Source organism: Chiloscyllium plagiosum, chromosome 2 (assembly GCF_004010195.1).
Source record: "Chiloscyllium plagiosum isolate BGI_BamShark_2017 chromosome 2, ASM401019v2, whole genome shotgun sequence".
Classification (NCBI taxonomy): Eukaryota; Metazoa; Chordata; class Chondrichthyes; order Orectolobiformes; family Hemiscylliidae; genus Chiloscyllium; species Chiloscyllium plagiosum.
In genome coordinates, this window is record NC_057711.1 from 132,662,628 (window position 1) to 132,683,590 (window position 20,963).

Below are 20,963 nucleotides of genomic sequence, written 5' to 3' on the forward strand. Positions count from 1 at the left end.
TTAGCCAGATGAGAATACTGCATTAAAATATCTTTGCTGCTGCTGCTGCTGTGCTATTTACAAAAAGAAGTGCATTTCTAGTTTGATGTTTTGTTAAGATTTTCTAGAGAATATCAGAACTTGAGGCTGAACTGCTGAAATTCCATTAATTACTGTTAAGACTTCATTGGCCCCTTCATATTGCAAATTCAAAGAATGTTGATCTCAACCAAAGTTGCCACTGTAATTCCGACTGTTTTATTTGGGAAGTTTCATCATATTTTAAAATATTCATCATTTGTTTCCCACAAATATTTGAGATTTAAATCAGAATTGAAACTGCCTCTTCAATTGCTAAAGCACAGGAAACATTTTGTGTTTTTCTTGCTGTTATAGACTTTTGAAATACTTATCCTGACAACTTTCACATTAGCCAAGTATCAATTTGTTAAAAGAAAATAATTTTTGAATAACCTGAATGGAGTACCCGAGAGTTTGATTTTAGGACCATTGATTGTTTTCTATAATTGACTGAATTGTTCAGGCAGTACAATTTAGTCGTTTATGGATTGTATAAAACTTGATGTCATAAATAGTGAACAGAGTAACAGACTTCAAGATGACTAAGAATGTTGAAAGAGGCAGACACAATTTAATGTAGTCAAATGTGTGACTGTCCTCATACTGATAACCACCTTGGCAAGGAAGGAATGAGACAGGAAATGCAAGATACTTTCAGCAGCTAACTGTCTCTAGAGCTTTTCCATTCACAGGTAAAGCACGCCTTTGGTCCACCACCTGCCCTTCCACAACTGATCCAACGGATTCAATCAGCTGCACAATCATGAGCATGAAAAGTATAGAAATTAACAACAGTGAAGAGGAGGTTGGTACGCTTTTTGTCAGTGGCCTTCTTGTGGGCATTAAACCACTTGAGCTTTACCTTGTCTTTGAATATGAAAGTTCACTGAAGCTAACATCACAACAGCCAGTTGGCTTTGTTACATTTAACAGCACAGCAGGAGCAGAAGCAGCAAAGAACGCTGTGTTCACCTAGTCTGCAGTTGCAGCTGCTTCACTGCACGCTCAGATGTACTGGTATCCTCCATCTGAAACATCTCTGCAAGGACAGAAGTCTCATCAGTTTTGTGAAGCATTTAACTGCCTTTATCCAAGAATTCAGAATCCTCCAAGAAGTGATGCACAAGTACAGACTGAATGTTGTTTTAAGGTTGGACATTACTGAAGGAGATTTTGGAGAACGAGTATTTTGCATCAGTATTTACTGTGGAAAAGGATATGGAGGATATAGAAGGTAGGGAAATAGATGGTGACATCTTGCAAAATGTCCATATTACAGAGGAGGAAGTGCTGGATGTCTCCAAACGCAAAAAGGTGGATAAATCCCCAGGACCTGATCAGGTGTACCCGAGAACTCTGTGGGAAGCTAGAGAAGTGATTGCTGGGCCTCTTGCTGAGATACTTGTATCATCGATATTCACAGGTGAGGTGCCGGACTGGAGGTTGGCTAACATGGTGCCACTGTTTAAGAAGGGTGGTAAGGACAAGCCAGGGAACTATAGACCAGTGAGCCTGACGTCGGTGGTGGGCAAGTTGTTGGAGGGAATCCTGAGAGACAGGATGTACATGTATTTGGAAAGGCAAGGACTGATTAGTGATAGTCAACATGTGCATGGGAAATCACATCTCACAAACTTGATTGAGTTTTTTGAAGAGGTAACAAAGAGGATTGATGAGGGCAGAGCGGTAGATGTGATCTATATGGACTTCAGTAAGGCATTTGACAAGGTTCCCCATGGGAAACTGGTTAGCAAGGTTAGATGTCATGGAATAAAGAGAGAACTAGCCATTTGGATACAGAACTGGCTCAAAAGTAGAAGACACAGGGTGTTGGTGGAGGGTTGTTTTTCAGACTGGAGGCCTGTGACCAGTAGAGTGCCACAAGGATCGGTGCTGGGTCCTCTACTTTTTGTCATTTACATAAATTATTTGGATGTGAGCATAATATGTACAGTTAGTAAGTTTGCAGATGACACCAAAATTGGAGGTGTAGTGGACAGCGAAGAAGGTTACCTCAGAGTAGAACAGGATCTTGACCAGATGGGCCAATGGGCTGAGAAGTGGCAGATGGAGTTTAATTCAGATAAATGTGAGGTGCTGCATTGTGGGAAAGCAAATCTTAGCAGGACTTATACACTTAATGGTAAGGTCCTCGGGAGTGTTGCTGAACAAAGAGACCTTGGAGTGCAGGTTCATAGTTCCTTGAAAGTGGAGTCACAGGTAGATAGGATAGTGAAGAAGTGTTTGGTATGCTTTCTTTTATTGGTTAGAGTATTGAGGACAAGAGTTAGGAGGTCATGTTGTGGCTGTACAGGACATTGGTTAGGCCATTATGCAATATTGCGTGCAATTCTGGTCTCCTTCCTATCGGAAAGATGTTGTGGAACTTGAAATTAATTTTCAGTTTTCTTTCCCGAAAAGCATGTGCCTAAATTTCTCCAAACTGGAAACATTGTCTGGCTTGAGTTAAATTGGTTCTAGGTGGGTCCTCCCTCTATTTTCAAACTCTAGTTCCTAGTAACTTGCTTCAATACCTTGGGGAATCACTTGAGAACATGTTTGTTTTGTCTCACTGCACACTAAACAGCAAGACAAACCTGAAATATTCAGCTCAAAATGCAAATTAGCACTTAATAACTGCAAAGTATCTGTGAAGCAACTAACGTGAACCCCAAATTGGCATATGAGCTCATGGCCAAGCCTGTTCCGTGAGGCTGACCTCAAAGATAGCATCGCACACTTTAACCGCTGCTACAGCAACAATTGCTTGTTCTCTGTATTATTATTTGGCTCCTTCCCATACACATCAACAATGTAGGGCAAGTCTGCCATTATAAACTTGATTGGATATTCTCAAATTTTCCCATTCTCTTTTCCTGCTGGGCAACTCAAATAAAACACTGCTTTCTCTTCAAATATGTACTGAGTTTCTCCTGAAATTCATGTTTTTCTTTCAGATCTTCAGTATCCACAATTTGTTTTATTAATATAAAACATTGCCAATTCTACCTTTTACATAAATTATACTTCGAACCACTTAAACATGCTATATTACTTTGTTGCTCATAGGCCTGTGCTTCAATCACATTTGAAACCATCCATTCTATTTCATGATATTTCTGCTCACAACACCCTAGTCCCTGATACAGTGCCATGATATAATTTCCTCTCCTGCTTCCTCACCAGATTTATACATTAATGTATCATGGGCTGCCATTGCTGCCACCACCAAGCATATCTTTCCCTCCTTTTCAGCACTCTGTTCGGACAGTTGTCTCTGCAGCACTTCCTCTTATCACTCTCAACATTCATTCCTATCCACACAGCACCTGTCCCTTTACATCCTCCTTTCTCATTGTCAAAGCCTCCAAACATAACTCTCAGGTGAAGCAGTAATTTACCTCTGTTTCTTTCAATTTAAAATACTGTATTCACTGATCATTATTTATTCTACACTAAGAAGATTAAGCACAGATTGGTGAACGCTTTGAAGTATTCAATCCACATCTGTGACTCTGAGGTTTCATTTGCCAATTATCTTAATTCCCCATTCCATTCCTGTCATCATTGCTACATTTCTATTCTCTGTAACTTGCAAAATTCCAATGAAGGTTGGAGAACAGCTCCTGGGAGTCTTCTGGACTCTATACCAAATTCAACAATGCCAGATTATAAACTCTGCCTAATTTTTCTTCTCTCCATTTCTTTTTTGTTTTAAGTGCCAGCTGTTGGTAATGCTTTGCATTTTTCCTACTTGCCTTCCACATTAAACAAAATGGAATCAATTTAGGTAAAGGGGCAGTACAGAGAGATCTGGGTGTTCTTGTACACCAGTCAATGAAGGTAAGCATGCAGGTACAGCAGGTAGTGAAGAAGGCTAATAGCATGCTGGCCTTCAGAACAAGAGGGATTGAGTATAGAAGCAAAGAGGTTCTTCTGCAGCTGTTACAGGGCCCTAGTGAGACCACACCTGAGGTACTGTGTGCAGTTCTGGTCTCCAAATTTGAGGAAAGACATTCTGGCTATTGAGGGAGTGCAGCAGAGGTTCACGAGGTCAATTCCTGGAATGGCGGGATTAATTTACACTGAAAGACTGGAGCGACTGGGCTTGTATACCCTGGAGTTTAGAAGATTGAGAGGGGATCTGATTGAGACATATAAGATTATTAAAGCATTGGACACTCTGGAGGCAGGAAACATACTTCCGCTGATGGGTGAGTGCCAAACCAGAGGACACAGCTTAAAAATACGGGGTAGACAATTTAGGACAGAGATGAGGAGAAACTTCTTCACCCAGAGAGTGGTGGCTGTGTGGAATGCTCTGCTCCAGAGGGCAGTGGAGGCCCAGTCTCTGGATTCATTGAAGAAAGAGTTGGATAGAGCTCTCAAGGACTGTGGAATCAAGGGTTATGGAGATAAGGCAGGAATAGGATACTGATTAAGGATGATCAGCCATGATCATATTGAATGGTGGTGCAGGCTCGAAGGGCAGAATGGCCTACTCCTGCACCTATTGTCTATTTTAATTTGCTTGACTCATTACCATCCCATTTTACCTGACACTATTATCTCCCATCAGTTCATCTCTTCTATCTTCTTCCTATTTCCCCTTTGTTCTTTACTACTTTGTTTGTATCTCTACATTCGTTCTAGTTTTGATGCAAGATTATTACAAACTAATATTGTGGGTGGTACTTTCCAAGCACTATGGAAACATCTTGGAGGCCAGGAAAATGGTGAGCCGAATCTAAGAAATCCCCTGATGCATTCTCTGCTGCCACATCCAAAGTTATTGTGGAAATTAAAAACTCATGGTTTTGGTGGTAACATACTACCATGGATAGAAGTTTGGCTGGCTAACAGGAAGCAGAATAGGAATGAATCTTTTTTTCAGGTTGACAGGATGTCATATGTGGTGTGCAACAGGTATCAGCACTGGTATCTCAGCTCTTTACAATTTATACAAATGATTTGGATGAAGTGGCGAAGGTATAGTGGCTAAATTTGCTGATAGGTAGGCAAAGTGAATCGTGAAGATGATATAAGCAGCCTACAAAAGGATGTAGATTGATTAAGTGAGTGGGCAAAAATCTGGCAAATGAAGTATAATGTGGGGGAGTGTGAAACCATCCCTTTTGGGAAAAGGAATAATAAAAGCATATTATCTAAACTGTGACAAGTTGCAGAGCTGAGATGCAGAGAGATCTGGGTGTCCAAGTGCCGGGCCATCTTCCAATTTATATGGAGATCAAAGATGGACCGGGTCCGAAGGGACTCGATATATAAAGATCTGGGCAACGGCGGAAAAAACACACTCAATGCCACCCTCACCCTGATGGCCACCTTTGTGTGTGGCTGCATCAAGCTGTGCATGGATCCCCGGTAAGCGAACACCAAGTGTCACTACGTACTGAGGTTCTACCTATCCCCGGTGTTGCGAAAGATGGGCCTGGCCTCGCTGCCGCGGATAGCTCTAAGTAGTTGGACTGTTCCGTACCACCTGTCCTTCGTGGAGAAATTTATGTAGAAAAACACCTTTGACCACAAGTCCATCAGGAAGTGATCAGCACGTAGTATCCTTGAGACTCTTCAGGAAAAGGAGAGGGCGGATCCTATCGAGCGTTCCCTGAGCAGACTGTCAAAGTCATTTGGCAGAATGCCTCATCGCCAGAACCTTCCAACAAGCACCAAGACATAGCTTGGCTGGTGGTGAGAAGGGCTCTGCGTGAGATTCTTTATGCACGCCCGGACTCTCTGCCGCACCGCAAACTGCCCTCGAAGCGGCTGTGGGGGGGGGAACGAGACTGTCACACACCTCCTTCTGGAATGTGCCTACGCAAAGGAAGTCTGGAGACGAATGCAGTGGTGTCTGTCGAGGTTCGTCCTGAGCAGCGCCATGACGCGGGACTCGCTCTACGGTCTGTTCCCCGGGATGCACACCGAGACGAACATCAACTGTGCCTAGAGGATCATCAACTCGGTGAAGGACGCTCTCTGGTTGTTCCGAAACCTGTTGATCTTCCAGCTGAAGGAGTTGACCCCGACTGAGTGTTGCAGACTGGCACATTCCAAAGTCCAGGACTACATGTTGAGGGACGCACTGAAGGCTGGGGCAGCTTCCGCCAAGGCGCGGCAGGGAAAGACCACCGTGTAACATCTGCCTGCCTAAGAAGAACAGGGGCCCACCCAGTCATTTGGGCTCCACTGACGTTTCAGCAGAAGAGCTGGATAGTAAATGTACCGACATGTATATAGGAAAAATAAATTTCGATGTCTGTATGTAAAGCAATGTAATGTGTGCACAAGAATGGCATGACCAATTGTATAGAGATCCAAATAATTTTATGAATAAAGTATATTTTTGAAATAAAAAAAATGCAGAGAGATCTGGGTGTCCAAGTGCATGAATCACATAAGGTTAGTATGCACATACAGCAAGTAATAAGGAAAGCTGATAGAATGTTGTGTAGATGTAAGTTTGCTCGCTGAGTTGGAAGGTTCATTTTCATACATTTCATCACCATACCAGGTAATATCATCAGAGAGCCTCCAGTGAAGCGCAGGTGTTATGTCTGCTTTCTGTTGTGTTTAGGTTTCCTTGGGTTGGTGATGTCATTTCCTGTGTTGATGTCATTTCCTGTGTTGGTGATGTCATTTCCCATTCTTTCTCAGAGGATGGTAGATGGGGTCCAAGTCGATGTGTTTGTTGATAGAGTTCTGGTTGGAATACCATGCTTCTAAGAATTTGGCTTGACCTAGGATGGATGTGTTGTCTCAGTCAAAGTAGTGTTCTTCCTCATCTGTATGTAAGGATACTAGTGAAAGTGGGTCATGTCTTTTTGTGGCTAGTTAATGTTCATGTATCCTGGTGGCTACCTTTCTGCCTGTTTGTCCAATGTAGGGTTTGTTGCAGTTCTTGCAAGGTATTTTGTAAATGACACTCGTTTTACTTGTTGTCTGTCTAGGGTCTTTTTTAAGTTTATTAGCTGCTGTTTTAGTGTGTTGGTGGTTTTGTGGGCCACAAAATGACTGGGACAACATATCCATCCTCGGACAAGCCAAACAGAGACACGCACGAGGATTTCTAGAAGCATGGCATTCCAACCAGAATTCTATCAACAAACACATAGATTTGGACCCCATCTACTATTCGCTGAGAGAAAGAACAGGAAATGACATCACCAACCCAAGGAAACCTAAACACAAATAGAATGTGGGACATAACACCAACACTTCACCGGAGGCTCACTAATGACGTTACCTAGTATGGTGACGAAATGTCGGAAGACAAACTTCCCAGCTCAGTGAGTAAAGTTACATTCAGAACCTCAACCTGAGCTACAAATCTTCGCAAAACTCACTAGAATGTTGTGTTTTATTCAGGGGAATGGAATGTAAGAGTAGAGGGGTCATGCTTCAGTTATACAGTGAAATTGTGAGACCACATCTAGAGTATTATGTACAATACTAGTCACCGTACTGATAGAATAATTGCCATAGTGGTGGGTATGTTCGCTGAGCGGGGAAGTTGATTTGCAGATGTTTCATCCCCTGTCTAGGTGATGCTTTATGGGCTGTCATGAATCTGAGTAGTTGGAGGAGTCTGGCTGTTAGTTCCGACACACTTCACATTCAGCAACCAAATATATGAACAGGTCAATGGGACACCTGTGGCCTCACCCTTCTCTGGGGTCATAGCAGAAGCAATGATGCAAAGATCTCCTACAAATCCAACCCAAACTCTGGATCAGATACATGGACAACACCCGAATACACACAAGAGAAGCTGCATTAGGACCCTGTTCAAAAGAGTTACAACACACTGTAGCACCCCTGACCTGCGAAGAGAAGAACACCTCTACAGTCTTCACCAAGAATGGGTACCCCTGCAACTTCCTCCACGGATGTCTAGCAGACAAACAATGCGATCTGAACATTCCATGACCCAACACACTAGCCACGCTACCTTATATAAAAAATGTCTCGGAACAAACAACCAGGCTTCTCTGACCACGCAAATTCATGACAGCCCATAAACCAACAGCCACTCTCAGACGACAACTCACCAGGACAAAAAACACGATACCCATCATGTGCAAAACTAAAGTAATTTACACAATTCCATGCAAAAACTGCACAAAATACTATACAGGACAAACAGGCAGACAATTGGTAATCTGTATCCACAAACACCAACTAGTCAGCTGTCCCAAGCCAGTCCTGATGAAGGGCTTTTGCCCGAAACATCGATATTCCTACTCCTTGGATGCTGCCTGACCTGCTGTGCTTTTCCAGCACCACTCTGATCTAGACTCCAATTTCCAGTATATGTAGTCCTCACCTTTGCCATACACACAGATGACAAGCACCACAAATTCGAGAGGGACAACACAACTATCATTGGACAAGCCAAACAGCGGACAGCCAGAGAATTTCTAGAAGCATGGCACTCATCCATGGACTCCATCAACAAACACATAGACCCAGACCCAATATACAAGCCACTACAATAACCTACTGGAACCGGTAACAGCAGGAACGGTGCTAAATAAATTCCAGAAGACACAGTACAGCAGCACTTCACATGAGGCTTCAAATCACTGAAGATGTCATGTAGACAGGGGAAGAAACGTCTGCAAATCAACTGCCAAGCTCGGCAAACATACCCACAATCATGGCAACCAGCACCCGAGCTACAAATCTTTACACAAACCTTATAGAACAATGTCAATACATTGGAAACAGTTCAAAGAAGCTTTACTAAATTAATGCTCAGAATAAATGGATCACCTTATGAAGAAAGGCTGGACAGGCTAGGCCTGTATCCTGTGGAGTTTGGAAGAGTCAGAGGTGAATTAATTGAAATATATTATCTTTTGGAGACTTTTCTGGATGGGTGTGGAGAGGATGTGACCTCTTGTGGGGGAACTTAGATCTACGCATCACCTATTTAAGATTCAGAAGAAGAAACCTTTTCTCTCTCAAAAGATTCTGATTTTTCAGAATTCCCTTCTTCAAAAGGCAGTGGATGCAAAAATCTTAAATATTTTTAAGGCAGACGTAGATAGATTCTTGGCTATCAACGAGATGAAAGATGAGGGATATGAAGGTTGAAATCAGATCAGCCATAACCTTATTGAATGGTGAGCAGCTTAAAGGGCCGACCGGTTTCTTGTTCATACCAAACTCATAACTGCAATGATTATAAATATTTACATTACTATTGAAACAAATGCAGCTGATTAAATTCAAATTACATTTTTAAAGACAATGCATCTGTCTCACAATTTGATATGCTAAAGACTGCCTTTGAAATGTAACAAAGAGCAATTTGTACTACAGTTAAATATTGTTTATCATCATGGAACACCAAAAGAAAAGCTTCCATGTAGAAGCACACGCAAAGTGAAATTACATCCCATAATGCAGCTCAGCTGCTTGTTATCCTTTATCGTATTAACTTAAGTCAACACTTCCGAGGCTTGATTGCTCTGATGGGAATTATGAACACCTTGCACATTCACAGCCTCATACAAGGCAGTAAATACAGTGGATTGCCACTATAATGCAACCCACCGGGTCAACAGCACGAGCGTATGTTATAGATAAAATCGAGTTGGAATAATGTTCTTTGAAAAACATGCTTGTTAGTATCAAGATTGATGGAACAAATAAAATGAAGACAATTAATTCCAACAATTAAAATTTCATTTATTTCAGTACCAAAAATAGGAAAATACATGTACAGTCATTATTATAAGATGAACACATATTGAAGGGGTCAATCATTTTTAGTTGGTCACAAACACTCCTTTTTTCTGTCATTGTTAGGTATAGGATGTTTGAAGGTTATGTCATACTTGCAGCGGTTGATTCTTCATTCATTTGTAATCATCTCAGCAATTCCTCTGTGGTAGATGACTTTTTTGGATGATGGCAGTGGCTTAACCTTTGTTCTGTCATCGTTGTCATCATTATCATCATCAACACCTACTTTTTGATGGATATTGTAAAAGTTTTGGTATGTTACACTGACTAACATTTGAGCTCAAGAACCATATTCAGCCTTGAATCCATGTTGTGAGTGTCTAATTCAGGTCCAAGTACAGAAATCATTAATTCAGCAGGAAACGACTTTGCAGCTGCTCCACCAGCACATGCTAATTTTCTTCTCACAGTAACTTTGAAGTATTTCCACTTATCTGGTTGTATGAACCTTTAGCCCGAGCTTGAAAAATAGGACCGGACATGGATACACTCTCAGATTTCTGCGATGTCACCAGTGTAAATACAGTCTGAGTCACTTATTGTCAGCATTGTGGCTTTTCCTTGTCAAATTTTCGTAATCTTAAAGCCATCACAAAGTGTTCATTCAGCAATCCCCTACATCATGGCAAGGATTTTGGCAATGATAATATGCACCTTAATCTGAGCAATAATTTTTAGCTTCATGGTGGTGGTGTAACATTTTATTTTTTGTGATTTAATATACATAATTTTGTGTTCGTAATTATATAGATATCATGAAAACATAGAAATTACAATATTGGAGCAAGAGTAGGCCCTTACAGCCTGCTCTACCATTCATCTAGATCATGGCTGTTCATTCAATTTACTATCCACTTACTGCTTTCTTCTCATATTGTATGATGTCTTTAGTATTAAAAACTATATTTACATCTTTCCTGAGAGTTTTCAATGTTTTGGTCTCAACAGTTTCCTGTGGTAGAGAATACCATAGGACCACCACTCTCTCGGTGAAGCAATTTCTCCTTATCTCTGTCTTAGACAGTCTGCCTCTTATCCTTAGACTTTGATCCCTGGTTCCGGACTCTGGTCATCAAGAACTTCATTCCTGCATCTACCCTTTCTAATCCAGTTAAGAACATTCTAGGTTTCAATAAGATCTCCCTCTTTCTTCTAAACTCCAGTGAATACAGTCCTAACCGTTCCAGTCTCTCCCAGTGTGTCAGTCCACCGTCACAGGAATCAGTCTGGTAATCCTTCTTTGCCTTCCATGAATAGCTAGATCCTTCCTCAGATAAGGAGACAAAACTCCACACAAGACTCTAGGCGAGATCTTACCAAGGCCCTATAGAATCACAGCAAGACATGCCTGCTTCTGTACTCTCATTCTCTTGCAATGAAAGCCGACATATTAATTGCCTTCTTCACCGCCTGATGTACCTGTCTGCTTACCTTCAGCAAATGGCGTCCAAGCACATTCAGGTTTCACTGCACTTCCCCACTTTCCAATCTATCACATTATCTATATTGTATTGCATCTACCCATTTACTTAACTTGTCCAAATCACAGTGAAGCATCCTCCTCACGGCTCACACTCTCACTCAGCTTTGTATCATCTTAAATTTGCAGATGTTAGTTCCCTCATCGAAATCATTAATACTTTGTGAATAACGGAACTGGAGCACTGATCCATGTGCTATCTCACAAGTCGCAGGCTGCCACATAGAAAAAGACCCTTTATTCCTTCTCTTTGTTTCTTGTTTGCCAGACAGTTCTTTATTCATTTTAGTACACAATCTCCAATCGGTGTGCGCTTTAATTTTACGTGTTAATCTCTTATATGAAACCTTACTAAGAGCTTTCTGAAAATCCAAGTAAACGGCATCCACTAGCTCCCCCTTACCCACTCTACTCATTACAACCCAAAAGAATTCCCGCAGATTTATCAAGCATCCTCTTCTTAAATCAACGCTGACTTTTGTCCGATCTTGTCACTATTTTCCAAGTGCTCTGCTATTATATCTTCCATAATGGACTGCAGCATTTTTCCCACTACTATTACAATGTTGCGGAGTATTTGAGTGGGGAAAATTGACACCTCAATTAGGCATGGTAATTATTATCTCACACTGGGTCAAAATGATGCATTGGCCATTTATACTTCAACAAATTTGGAAATACATTCTGAAATGATCAACTCAAATGTAACTTGATCATTTTCATCATTTTGACAGCCTAATGGGAAAACTACTTTCTTTGGAGTTGAAAAGTCAGGTTTACATCTGATAGACTCAATAGTATTCAAGATATAAATAATCTATGTGGATTTTGGCAACAGATGCAGCGAGCTTAATTAGTGAACTCTCCTACCCTGCCTTCACAAAGAAATGTTTGAAAAGTGCAATTTTCACTCCAGAGAGATGAGTCGGATTAAAACTAGCCTTATGAACCCAGCAGCAGAGTCGGATTAAAACTAGCCTTATGAACCCAGACAGCCATAGGGCAAGTACGTACCAAGCAGTTGCTTGGAGGGCTATTTAAAAGCTTTATCTTGGTTCTCTCAGACCCCTGCTCCCAATGCCTCCTCATGAACTGATTTGAGCTTTTAACTCTTAGTTAGAGCTAACTTAGATCAGGAGTATTTCTCATATAACTTCTGTCTATTAAATTCCAGCCAGTTAATTCCATAACTATCCTACAGGAGAAGAAACTAACAAACAGTCTGCTTAATTTTATAAGGGTGTAAGCATCCAAAATACTTTAAGGATCTAAGATTTCTCTCCTCAGTCCATATACTTCACCACTTAAGGTAGATACAGGGCAGCTGTAACAAAATTACTCAAATGAGACTTTTACGAACTTTATTAATGGAAGATAGCAAGCAATAAACTTTAAATGGATAGGGTAAGGAACATAGGAATGAAGTAGGCCATTCAGCCCCTTGAGCCTGTTCTGCCATTCAATAAGATCATGCAGATCTGTGGCCTAATTCCATGTGCACGCCTTTGGTCTAGATCCCTTTATAGCTTTGATTAACAAAACTTACTCTCTGTTGGATTTAAAATTAACAACGGATCCAGCAACCATTGCTGTGTGGACTGCATGGGTACTGAACATCACCCACCCTTTGCAAATACATTAAGGACAGAAAGGTAATTAGGGAGAGAATAGAGCCCCTCAAAGATCAGCAAGGCAGCTTTTGCGTGGAGCCCGCAGGAGATGGGGGAGATACTAAACAATTCTTTTGCATCAGTGTTTACTGTGGAGAAGGACATGGAAGATATAGAATTTGGGAAATAGATGGTGACGTCTTGAAAAATGTCCCTATTACAAAGGAGGTGGTGTTGGATGTCCTGAAACGCATAAAGGGTGGATAAATCCCCAGGACCTGATCAGGTATACCTGAAAACTCTGTGGAAGCTAGGGAAGTGATTGCTGGGCCCCTTGCTGTGATATTTGTATCATCATAATAATAACAGGTGAGGTGCCAGAAGACTGGAGATTGACTAATGTGGTACCATTATTTAAGAAAAGTGATAAGGACAAGCCAGGGAACTACAGACCAGTGACCCTGACGTTGGTGGTGAGCAAGTTGTTGGAGGGAATCCTAGGGAACACAATTTACATGTATTTGGAAAGGCAAGGACTGATTAGGGATAGTCAGGATGGCTTTGTCTGTGGGAAATCATGTCTCACGAACTTGAGTGCTTTCAAACAACTTGAGTGAGTTGTTTTGAAAACGTAACAAAGAGGATTGATGAGGGCAGAGCAGTGGTCATGATCTATATGGACTTCAGTAAGGCATTTGACAAGGTTCCGCATGGGAGGCTGATTAGCAAGGTTAGATCTCATGGAATACAGGGAGAACTAGCCATTTGGATACAGAACTGGCTCAAAGGTAGAAGACAAAGGGTGGTGGTGGATGGTTGTTTTTCAGACTGGACCAGTGGTGTGCCACAAGGACCGGTGCTGGGTCCACTACTTTTCGTCATTTATATAAATGATTTGGATATGAAATAGGAGGGAAAGTTAGAAAGTTTGCAGATCACACCAAAATTGGAAGTGTAGTGGACAGCGGAGAAGGTTACCTCAGATTGCAACAGGAACTTGATCAGATGGGCCAATAGGCTGAGGAGTGAGAGATGAAGTTTAATTTAGATAAATGCGAGGTGCTGCATTGTGGGAAAGCAAATCTTAGCAGGATTCGCACACTTAATAGTAAGGTCATAGGGAGCGTTGCTAAACAAAGAGACCTTGGAGTGCAGGTTCATAGCTCCTTGAAAGTGGAGTCGCAGGTAGATAGGACAGTGAAGAAGGCATTTGGTATGCTTTCCTTTATTGGTCAGAGTATTGAGTACAGGACTTGGGAGGTCATGTTGTGGCTGTACAGGACATTGGTTAGGCCATTGTTGGAATATTGTGTGCAATTCTGGTCTCCTTCCTATTGGAAAGATGTTGTGAAACTTGAAAGGGTTCAGAAAAGATTTACAAGGATGTTGCCAGGGTTGGAGGATTTGAGCTACAGGGAGAGGCTGAACAGGCTGGGGCAGTTTTCCCTGGAGCGTTGGAGGCTGAGGGGTGACCTTATAGAGGTTTACAAAATTATGAGGAGCATGGATAGGATAAATAGACAAAGTCCTTTTCCTGGGGTGGGGGGAGTTCAGAACTAGAAGGCATAGGTTTAGGGTGAGAGAAGAAAGATATAAAAGGGACCTAAGGGGAAACTCTTTCATGCAGAGGGTGGTGCGTGTGTGGAATGAGCTGCCAGAGGAAGTGGTGGAGGCTGGTACAATTACAGCATTTAAGAGGTATCTGGATGGGTATATGAATAGGAAGTGTTTAGAAGGACACAGGCCAAGTGCTGGCAAATGGGACTAAATTAGGTTGGAATATCTGGTCGGCACGGACTAGTTGGACCAAAGGGTCTGTTTCCAACCTGTACATCTCAGTGCTCCATGTCTCTATGACTTTGAGTGTAGAAGTGCTTCTTCTTAACATCTCTCCTGAACATTGTGGCCCTAATTCTCAGACTCTGGCCCCTGGTTCTAGAATTGCCAACCAGTGAAAATAGTTTACCTTGACTTACTCTGTCTTTTCCTGTTTATATCTTGAAGTCTTCAATTAGATCATGCCTTCTAAATTTCAAAGAAATAAAAGTCTAATTTTACATACTCTCCTCATAACCTAGTTCCTAAAGACCAGACATCATTATATTCCTTCTGAGATCAATATATCCTTCCAAAGGTGTGGTGTCTAGATCAGCTCTCAATACTCCAAGTGCGGTCTAACCAGGGTTTTGTGTAGCTGCAGCGTAATTTCAGTGTTCTTATATTTCCATCTGCTAGATATAAAAGCCAGCATTCCATGAGCCTTGATTATTATCTGCACCTGTTTCATGGTATTTTAAAGATCTACATAACTGAACTCCCAAAGTCTCTTTTGAGATCTTTAAAATTACACATTAACTGCTGAGCCAAAAAAAACTAATCAAAAGATATAATACCAAATCTAATAGAATCAGTTTGATGTTGTTTAAAACTATTTAAGAATATACAGGAATACCTACAAATAAAACATTCATAAACCTTTAAAGTTTTACGTTAAAGGTCCAAGTGAGTAAGATATCTTCTGCCAGCGGAAAATAAATCTTTAGAGGAGTATTATCTGCAGGTTTCTATTATATCTAAAATTTTCATTGAAAGGATCTTATTTTTATATTGTCTGTTCCCTCCACTTTGCTCAGCCCACTTTTATGTGATGCTGTATAATCATTATTTCTCAATTATTTGGTGCGGATTCCATCATAAAGTTGTGAACTTTCATCTCAACAATTTGCTTGTGATATCTTATAACTCTGATATGAGGATTTCTTTTGTATTTCCCTTGTATTTTGTTAAAGGTTTATCAGTTAAAGCATTTTTCATTTCTCTATCTTGAGCTAACATTTCTAACTGTTTTTGACATGAGTATTTGATCCTGGAGTCCAAAGATATTAATTTGTTCAGGATCTTTAATTCTATCTCTTGTCAACTGGAGGCTTGAGGCTTTAAGTTCTTTATTGCTCTTGTAGTTAGCATCTTATTTTCACATCTAGATGTGATGGAGTCATATCTCTTTCCGGGTCACCTCCAGTGTGAGGAAATTATTGTTTATACCTTTTAGCTTTGTCTATACTGAGTACTAGTATATTAATTAATAGCATATATATTTTATCTCTATGTTCCCTTCCAGGTACAGAGGAACCTCGATTATCCGAAGGACACGGGTGGAGAGTATTTCATTCAGTTAATCGAATTCCGGATAATCGAATGCTGGGTAACATAGTTTAGCTGAGTATCGGACTTTGCGATCTTGCCGGATGATCCAATATTCGGATAATTGAGATTCCTCTGTATACCCTAATTTTGAAATGAACCTTTCTCGTTTTTCATGCTCGCTGACATGGAAACTTTAAATGGTTAATTCCACGTTCCACATAAATCCCTACCCTTTAATTTTTTCGAACATCAATGTGCGGCCTTTCTAATTAGTTACATTTATTTCTCAATCAAATAACACTTCTAAATAGATACTGCTGCACTGATATCCTCCATGTTAAGTGCCAATCCATGCACCTGAACTAGCATTCACACCATCTGAGTCCTCTTAAACCCTAGCTTACCAACTTGGTGAAAACCATTCCCATTCAAAGCTTTTAAATTTCAATTGTTAATCCCATATAAAAACAAACAAAACCTAGTTCAGACACCATAAAGACACCTAACGCTTTAATGGGGTCTTAAAATAGTTAATCTAATTACGTACTCAGAACTCTTGCTGAGATCATTATAGCTTTTGATTACCAGCTAAGCATTCACAACATAATGCCATGGCAAAAATCTTGTTTAGGTTCCAGAATTCCTAGCAACATTATAACTACTCCTTAAGCATTCTTGTGAAGCGGTGGAAGTGTCACTATCTCTAGCTCAGAAGGCTTGGGTTCAAGTTATACCTGCTTCCAGAGGTGTTTGATAATACATCTGAATATTTTAATGAAAATATCTATAACTGCTTGTTCTCAGAGTTTACATTTGTATGGTGATATTGTCCAGTGAAGTTACATTGGTTGAAAATCTGGAAGGTATGGGATGTTATAATCTTCATCTATTGAATAAATGCTGACTTTTAAAAACAATCATCTGACAGCTTTTCTTTGACCATTTTTCCTTCGTATCTAGTGAATTTTCATTTTCAGGATAATCAAATAATTGTTCCCACCATTTTCTCTCACTTAACCATTTCTATCATCACATCAAACATTCCATCTCTCCCATATTATATCTTTCCCCCTCCTCACCTTATCTGTTATGAAATTTCGTCACATTTGTACATCCCTCCCATGTAATTCACATTCAGCTCTTGTCCTGATCACTCACATCATTGGCTGAGTGTGGGTAGAAAACAAGGACAGTGGATAGTAAGGGGAAAACCACAGTTACTAACAATGGTTGCAGCTGCAAGGCCAAATGCGCATCAGTCTTTTACACACCTTGATGTGCGTCTGGCACTGCCTACATATAAACCTAACAATAAACCACTCTTTAAACGATAACTAAAGCAGTCTAGAGAGATAAAAGCTGAGTGTTAATACATGCATATTAGATAGAATTTAATTTAGTTAATCACTGATAAGTCTGAATGTCATTCCAACAGGGAATAACCCCTGGAATTATGTAACAATTTTTTTCTGAATGTAACACCCCACAGATTTGAAAATATGTACAAAGGTAATTAAAATGTAGTAAGGGGTTAGAAACTGATGCACCTTGGGCTCATTTTCTGCATTGGTATTGGTCTCATTGCATAATTTGTTCTAGTGTGTCTACCAGATGACTGAATATGTTAGGTCCCTATAATAGAGAAATAGGAGGCCTATGGCCTAAATGTGCTAGTAATTAGCTGGGCAAGTGACAAGCCTGTGCCCAGCTAGCAATCTTCACTGGAACCACTGGTCACCAATGAGACATAAATAATGTACTTCACTTTCTCATGGAAACATCTTGGGAAATCAGATGCAGCAATTGTCCTGAAGACTTTTTCAGGTCACTACTTAGCCTCCCTGCAACTCCCATGATTGTTTCTCTTTACTAATGAAATAAAATACTTAGACCAATCATTATATGGTGTAAGGATTGTTGCCTCCAAGCAAGCCATGCTATGGACTTAGACTCCATTATGAGTTAATTATGCTAAAATGTGCGTCAATGAGGTACAGTGTTAAGCAATCATGAAACTGCACTTCTAAAATTATTTTCGTAAAACAGAAACAGTGAAAAAAATCATAAATGAAGTGAAGAATTGAACAAAAGATTGGTTCTAGTCATTTCCAGCCAGAAAATTGTAATTACAAATTACAAATGTATCAGCACCTGTTTTCAGTTAACTCAGCCTCGATCCCTGGTTCAAAAATTTGAAAACAACACAATTAACAGAAAATAAATTAAAATTTGTAGCAAACCAAAGCATAGTGCATTATTTTCTACAAGTACTTACAGTTGCTGGAGAAGCACGTGTCGTGTGGCTAACTGGGTGATTAGATCCATCCATTGAGCTGCCGATGAGATAGGCACCCCCTGAGCTGCTGATTATCTGACCGCCTGTAACGCCCATTGGAATACCGCCAGTGCCCACCATGTTGTGGGACGAGACCACTGTTGTCACCTGGGCAGAATTTCCTTGGGAGTCGAAATATGTTCCTCCCGCGTTCTGGCTATACATTTGGGCCTCTGAGTAAGGGTAGGTAGTTGAGCGTCTGAGGAGAAGCATCATTTATAAAATTTAATATTCTTACATTGTTGATCCTTCTATAGTATTTTCAACAGTAGAAAGTTAGATATATCAATATTAACATTATTAAAAATGATAAAAACTACAAGTTGGTGTTTCAACATAACTTTCTCACTGAATGCATTGCTGGGATAAAGAGCAAATTCTTCTGGTCTCCAAACATCAGAGACCAGACAAGAGATCGAAAATGCATGTTAAGACATTTTGGAAGTTCCGATGTACAGATCTATGTAGGAATTGCCTAAGAACTTTCCATGTCCAATGGACAATCCTCCTAACTCTCAGTAAGATTGTGGGACAGGTCCACAGTAACTGCCCCTATGGTTATTCAGGAAATTTAGACATTTTAAAATCTAGTTTAACATCTGGGTAATTTCACAACTGATGCTCCATTTCTGACCCACAAAAAAACTACCCTTACATCTGACTCAACTACACACCCTCAATACCACTACCAACACCCCACCTCAATCAAACTGATGACTCTACCACTCCCTAACATGACCTGTGGCCTGACTAATCCTACCAGCCTTACTACACCACATACCCCCAAGTGGACCAATCTCCATGACCATCCAACTACACACTCAATCTACCCATTTCACTCACTCATCCACTCACCCCTTCACTGACATTCAAAGACAAGTTCTTTAAACTTACCTGATGGCTGATAAATAGGAGGCATGTCCTGCTTTCCCTCAACTCTGCTCTAATGGACGTGCTCAAGAACACTGTGCCATGCCTTTCTACGAAAGTTGGGTTTAGAGGTTCCTAGATGAACGTTACTAGCGTCAATATGAAAGAATTTTTGACTGCAGTGACAATCTGCTCATCATTGCCATTGCTCAGATGGTGCAAAATGTATGCCATTTCATGACATAACACTGTAGATAACATTGTGAGATTAAAATGTTTTTAAATGGGCCAGATTTTCTGATGCATGGAATTTTCAGCTTCTAACGGGCAACTTCCCTGTTCCCCAGGACCCTCTGAATTTCTCCGATCCTGGATTACAGTGTAAGCCTTTGGATAGTCTGATGATATGCACCTTCAGTGGTTACCAAGGACAAAGTAGAAAGATTAAAATTTGGCTCAACAATAATAACCAATCCCAAATAACACCTCTGGAATGCTTGACAACTGCCCTTACATGCCAACAATTCCAGACTACCTACTGGACCGATAAATCACCCCACAACCCAGGCAACAATCTCAAGACCATATTTAATCACATCCTCATGACCAATCTCCCTGGCTATGTCCCCAACTACATCTTAACCTGACAACCATCCAATGATCCACATCACCCCAAGCCCATGTTCACCTCCCAACCAACTTGACAACCCCTCCTGACCATCCAACTGTATCTGACCCAAATATCTTCCCATCTGTGACTCTCATCTACACACCTCAATCACATACCTACCACTTTCTCTGACTCACCACCTCACTGAAGATGATTATTGCCACTGATCATAACATCTGGACATATGTTTTACGCTTTTAAACTGGAAAATAAAAGCAAATTCTTAAGAAAGCAAAATTTCTAAAATGTGAACTTTGCAAACTACTAAATAATTAATAAATAAATAATGAACTTTTATTTTGAAAACCCTGGCAATTATGGTGACGAACTGCAGTATATTTTTCCTTAGATTTTGACAATAAAATGATTAATCAAATTTTGCCAGAGGCAGTGTTTCTATGTGATAGTAAAACATTAACTTATACAGATATGAGGAGCAACTTTCTTCATGTTTTATCCCTTCCAATTATATATACACAGAACATGCCACTTGTCAACCAGATGTTCGATCAAGTGTAATATATAGAAGCACTATTGAAAAACACAACAGTCAAATGGGAATATAATCTACTCAGTTGATTAAAATTCAATGCTGGCAAAACTCACAGCATGTGAGGAAAATCAAGAAAGGTTTACTCAGTGTTATATTAACTGGACATTTAAATACAAAACAATATTACTTGGCACATAATTTTTAAAATATGTATAGTTTGATCATTTGGCAAAGTTATTCTGAACACTGGAACATATGGTCCTGACCACAGAAATATTTTTATCATACCTGCTCCTAGTTATTGCTTCCTTCCTTGTCAATCAGGAATTAAATAATCCAAATCTGAGGCATTACAATTGAATGATCAATTATCAGATTATGATTTAGTCATTAATAAGTTTAACAATAAAAAAAAAGGTCAATACCAGTATTGATTAATGAATGATGTTCTTTCAAGAATCACTAGAATCCGGGAGAGTCCCAGAGAACTGGAAAATTGCCAACATGATACCCCTGTTTAAAAAGGCAGT

General features: G+C 40.3%; 1 protein-coding gene across 7 annotated transcripts in view; it reads right to left on the minus strand.

Moving 5' to 3' along the window:
* LOC122564059 (transcription factor RFX3-like) overlaps window positions 1-20,963 on the minus strand; it is a 309,606-nt gene that overhangs the window by 118,505 nt on the left and 170,138 nt on the right. For all 7 annotated transcript variants that reach the window (XM_043718555.1, XM_043718547.1, XM_043718574.1 and 4 more), the window contains one exon: window positions 18,341-18,599. In XM_043718555.1, the coding sequence (XP_043574490.1) occupies window positions 18,341-18,599 (259 nt within the window). The remainder of the gene's footprint in view (window positions 1-18,340; window positions 18,600-20,963) is intronic.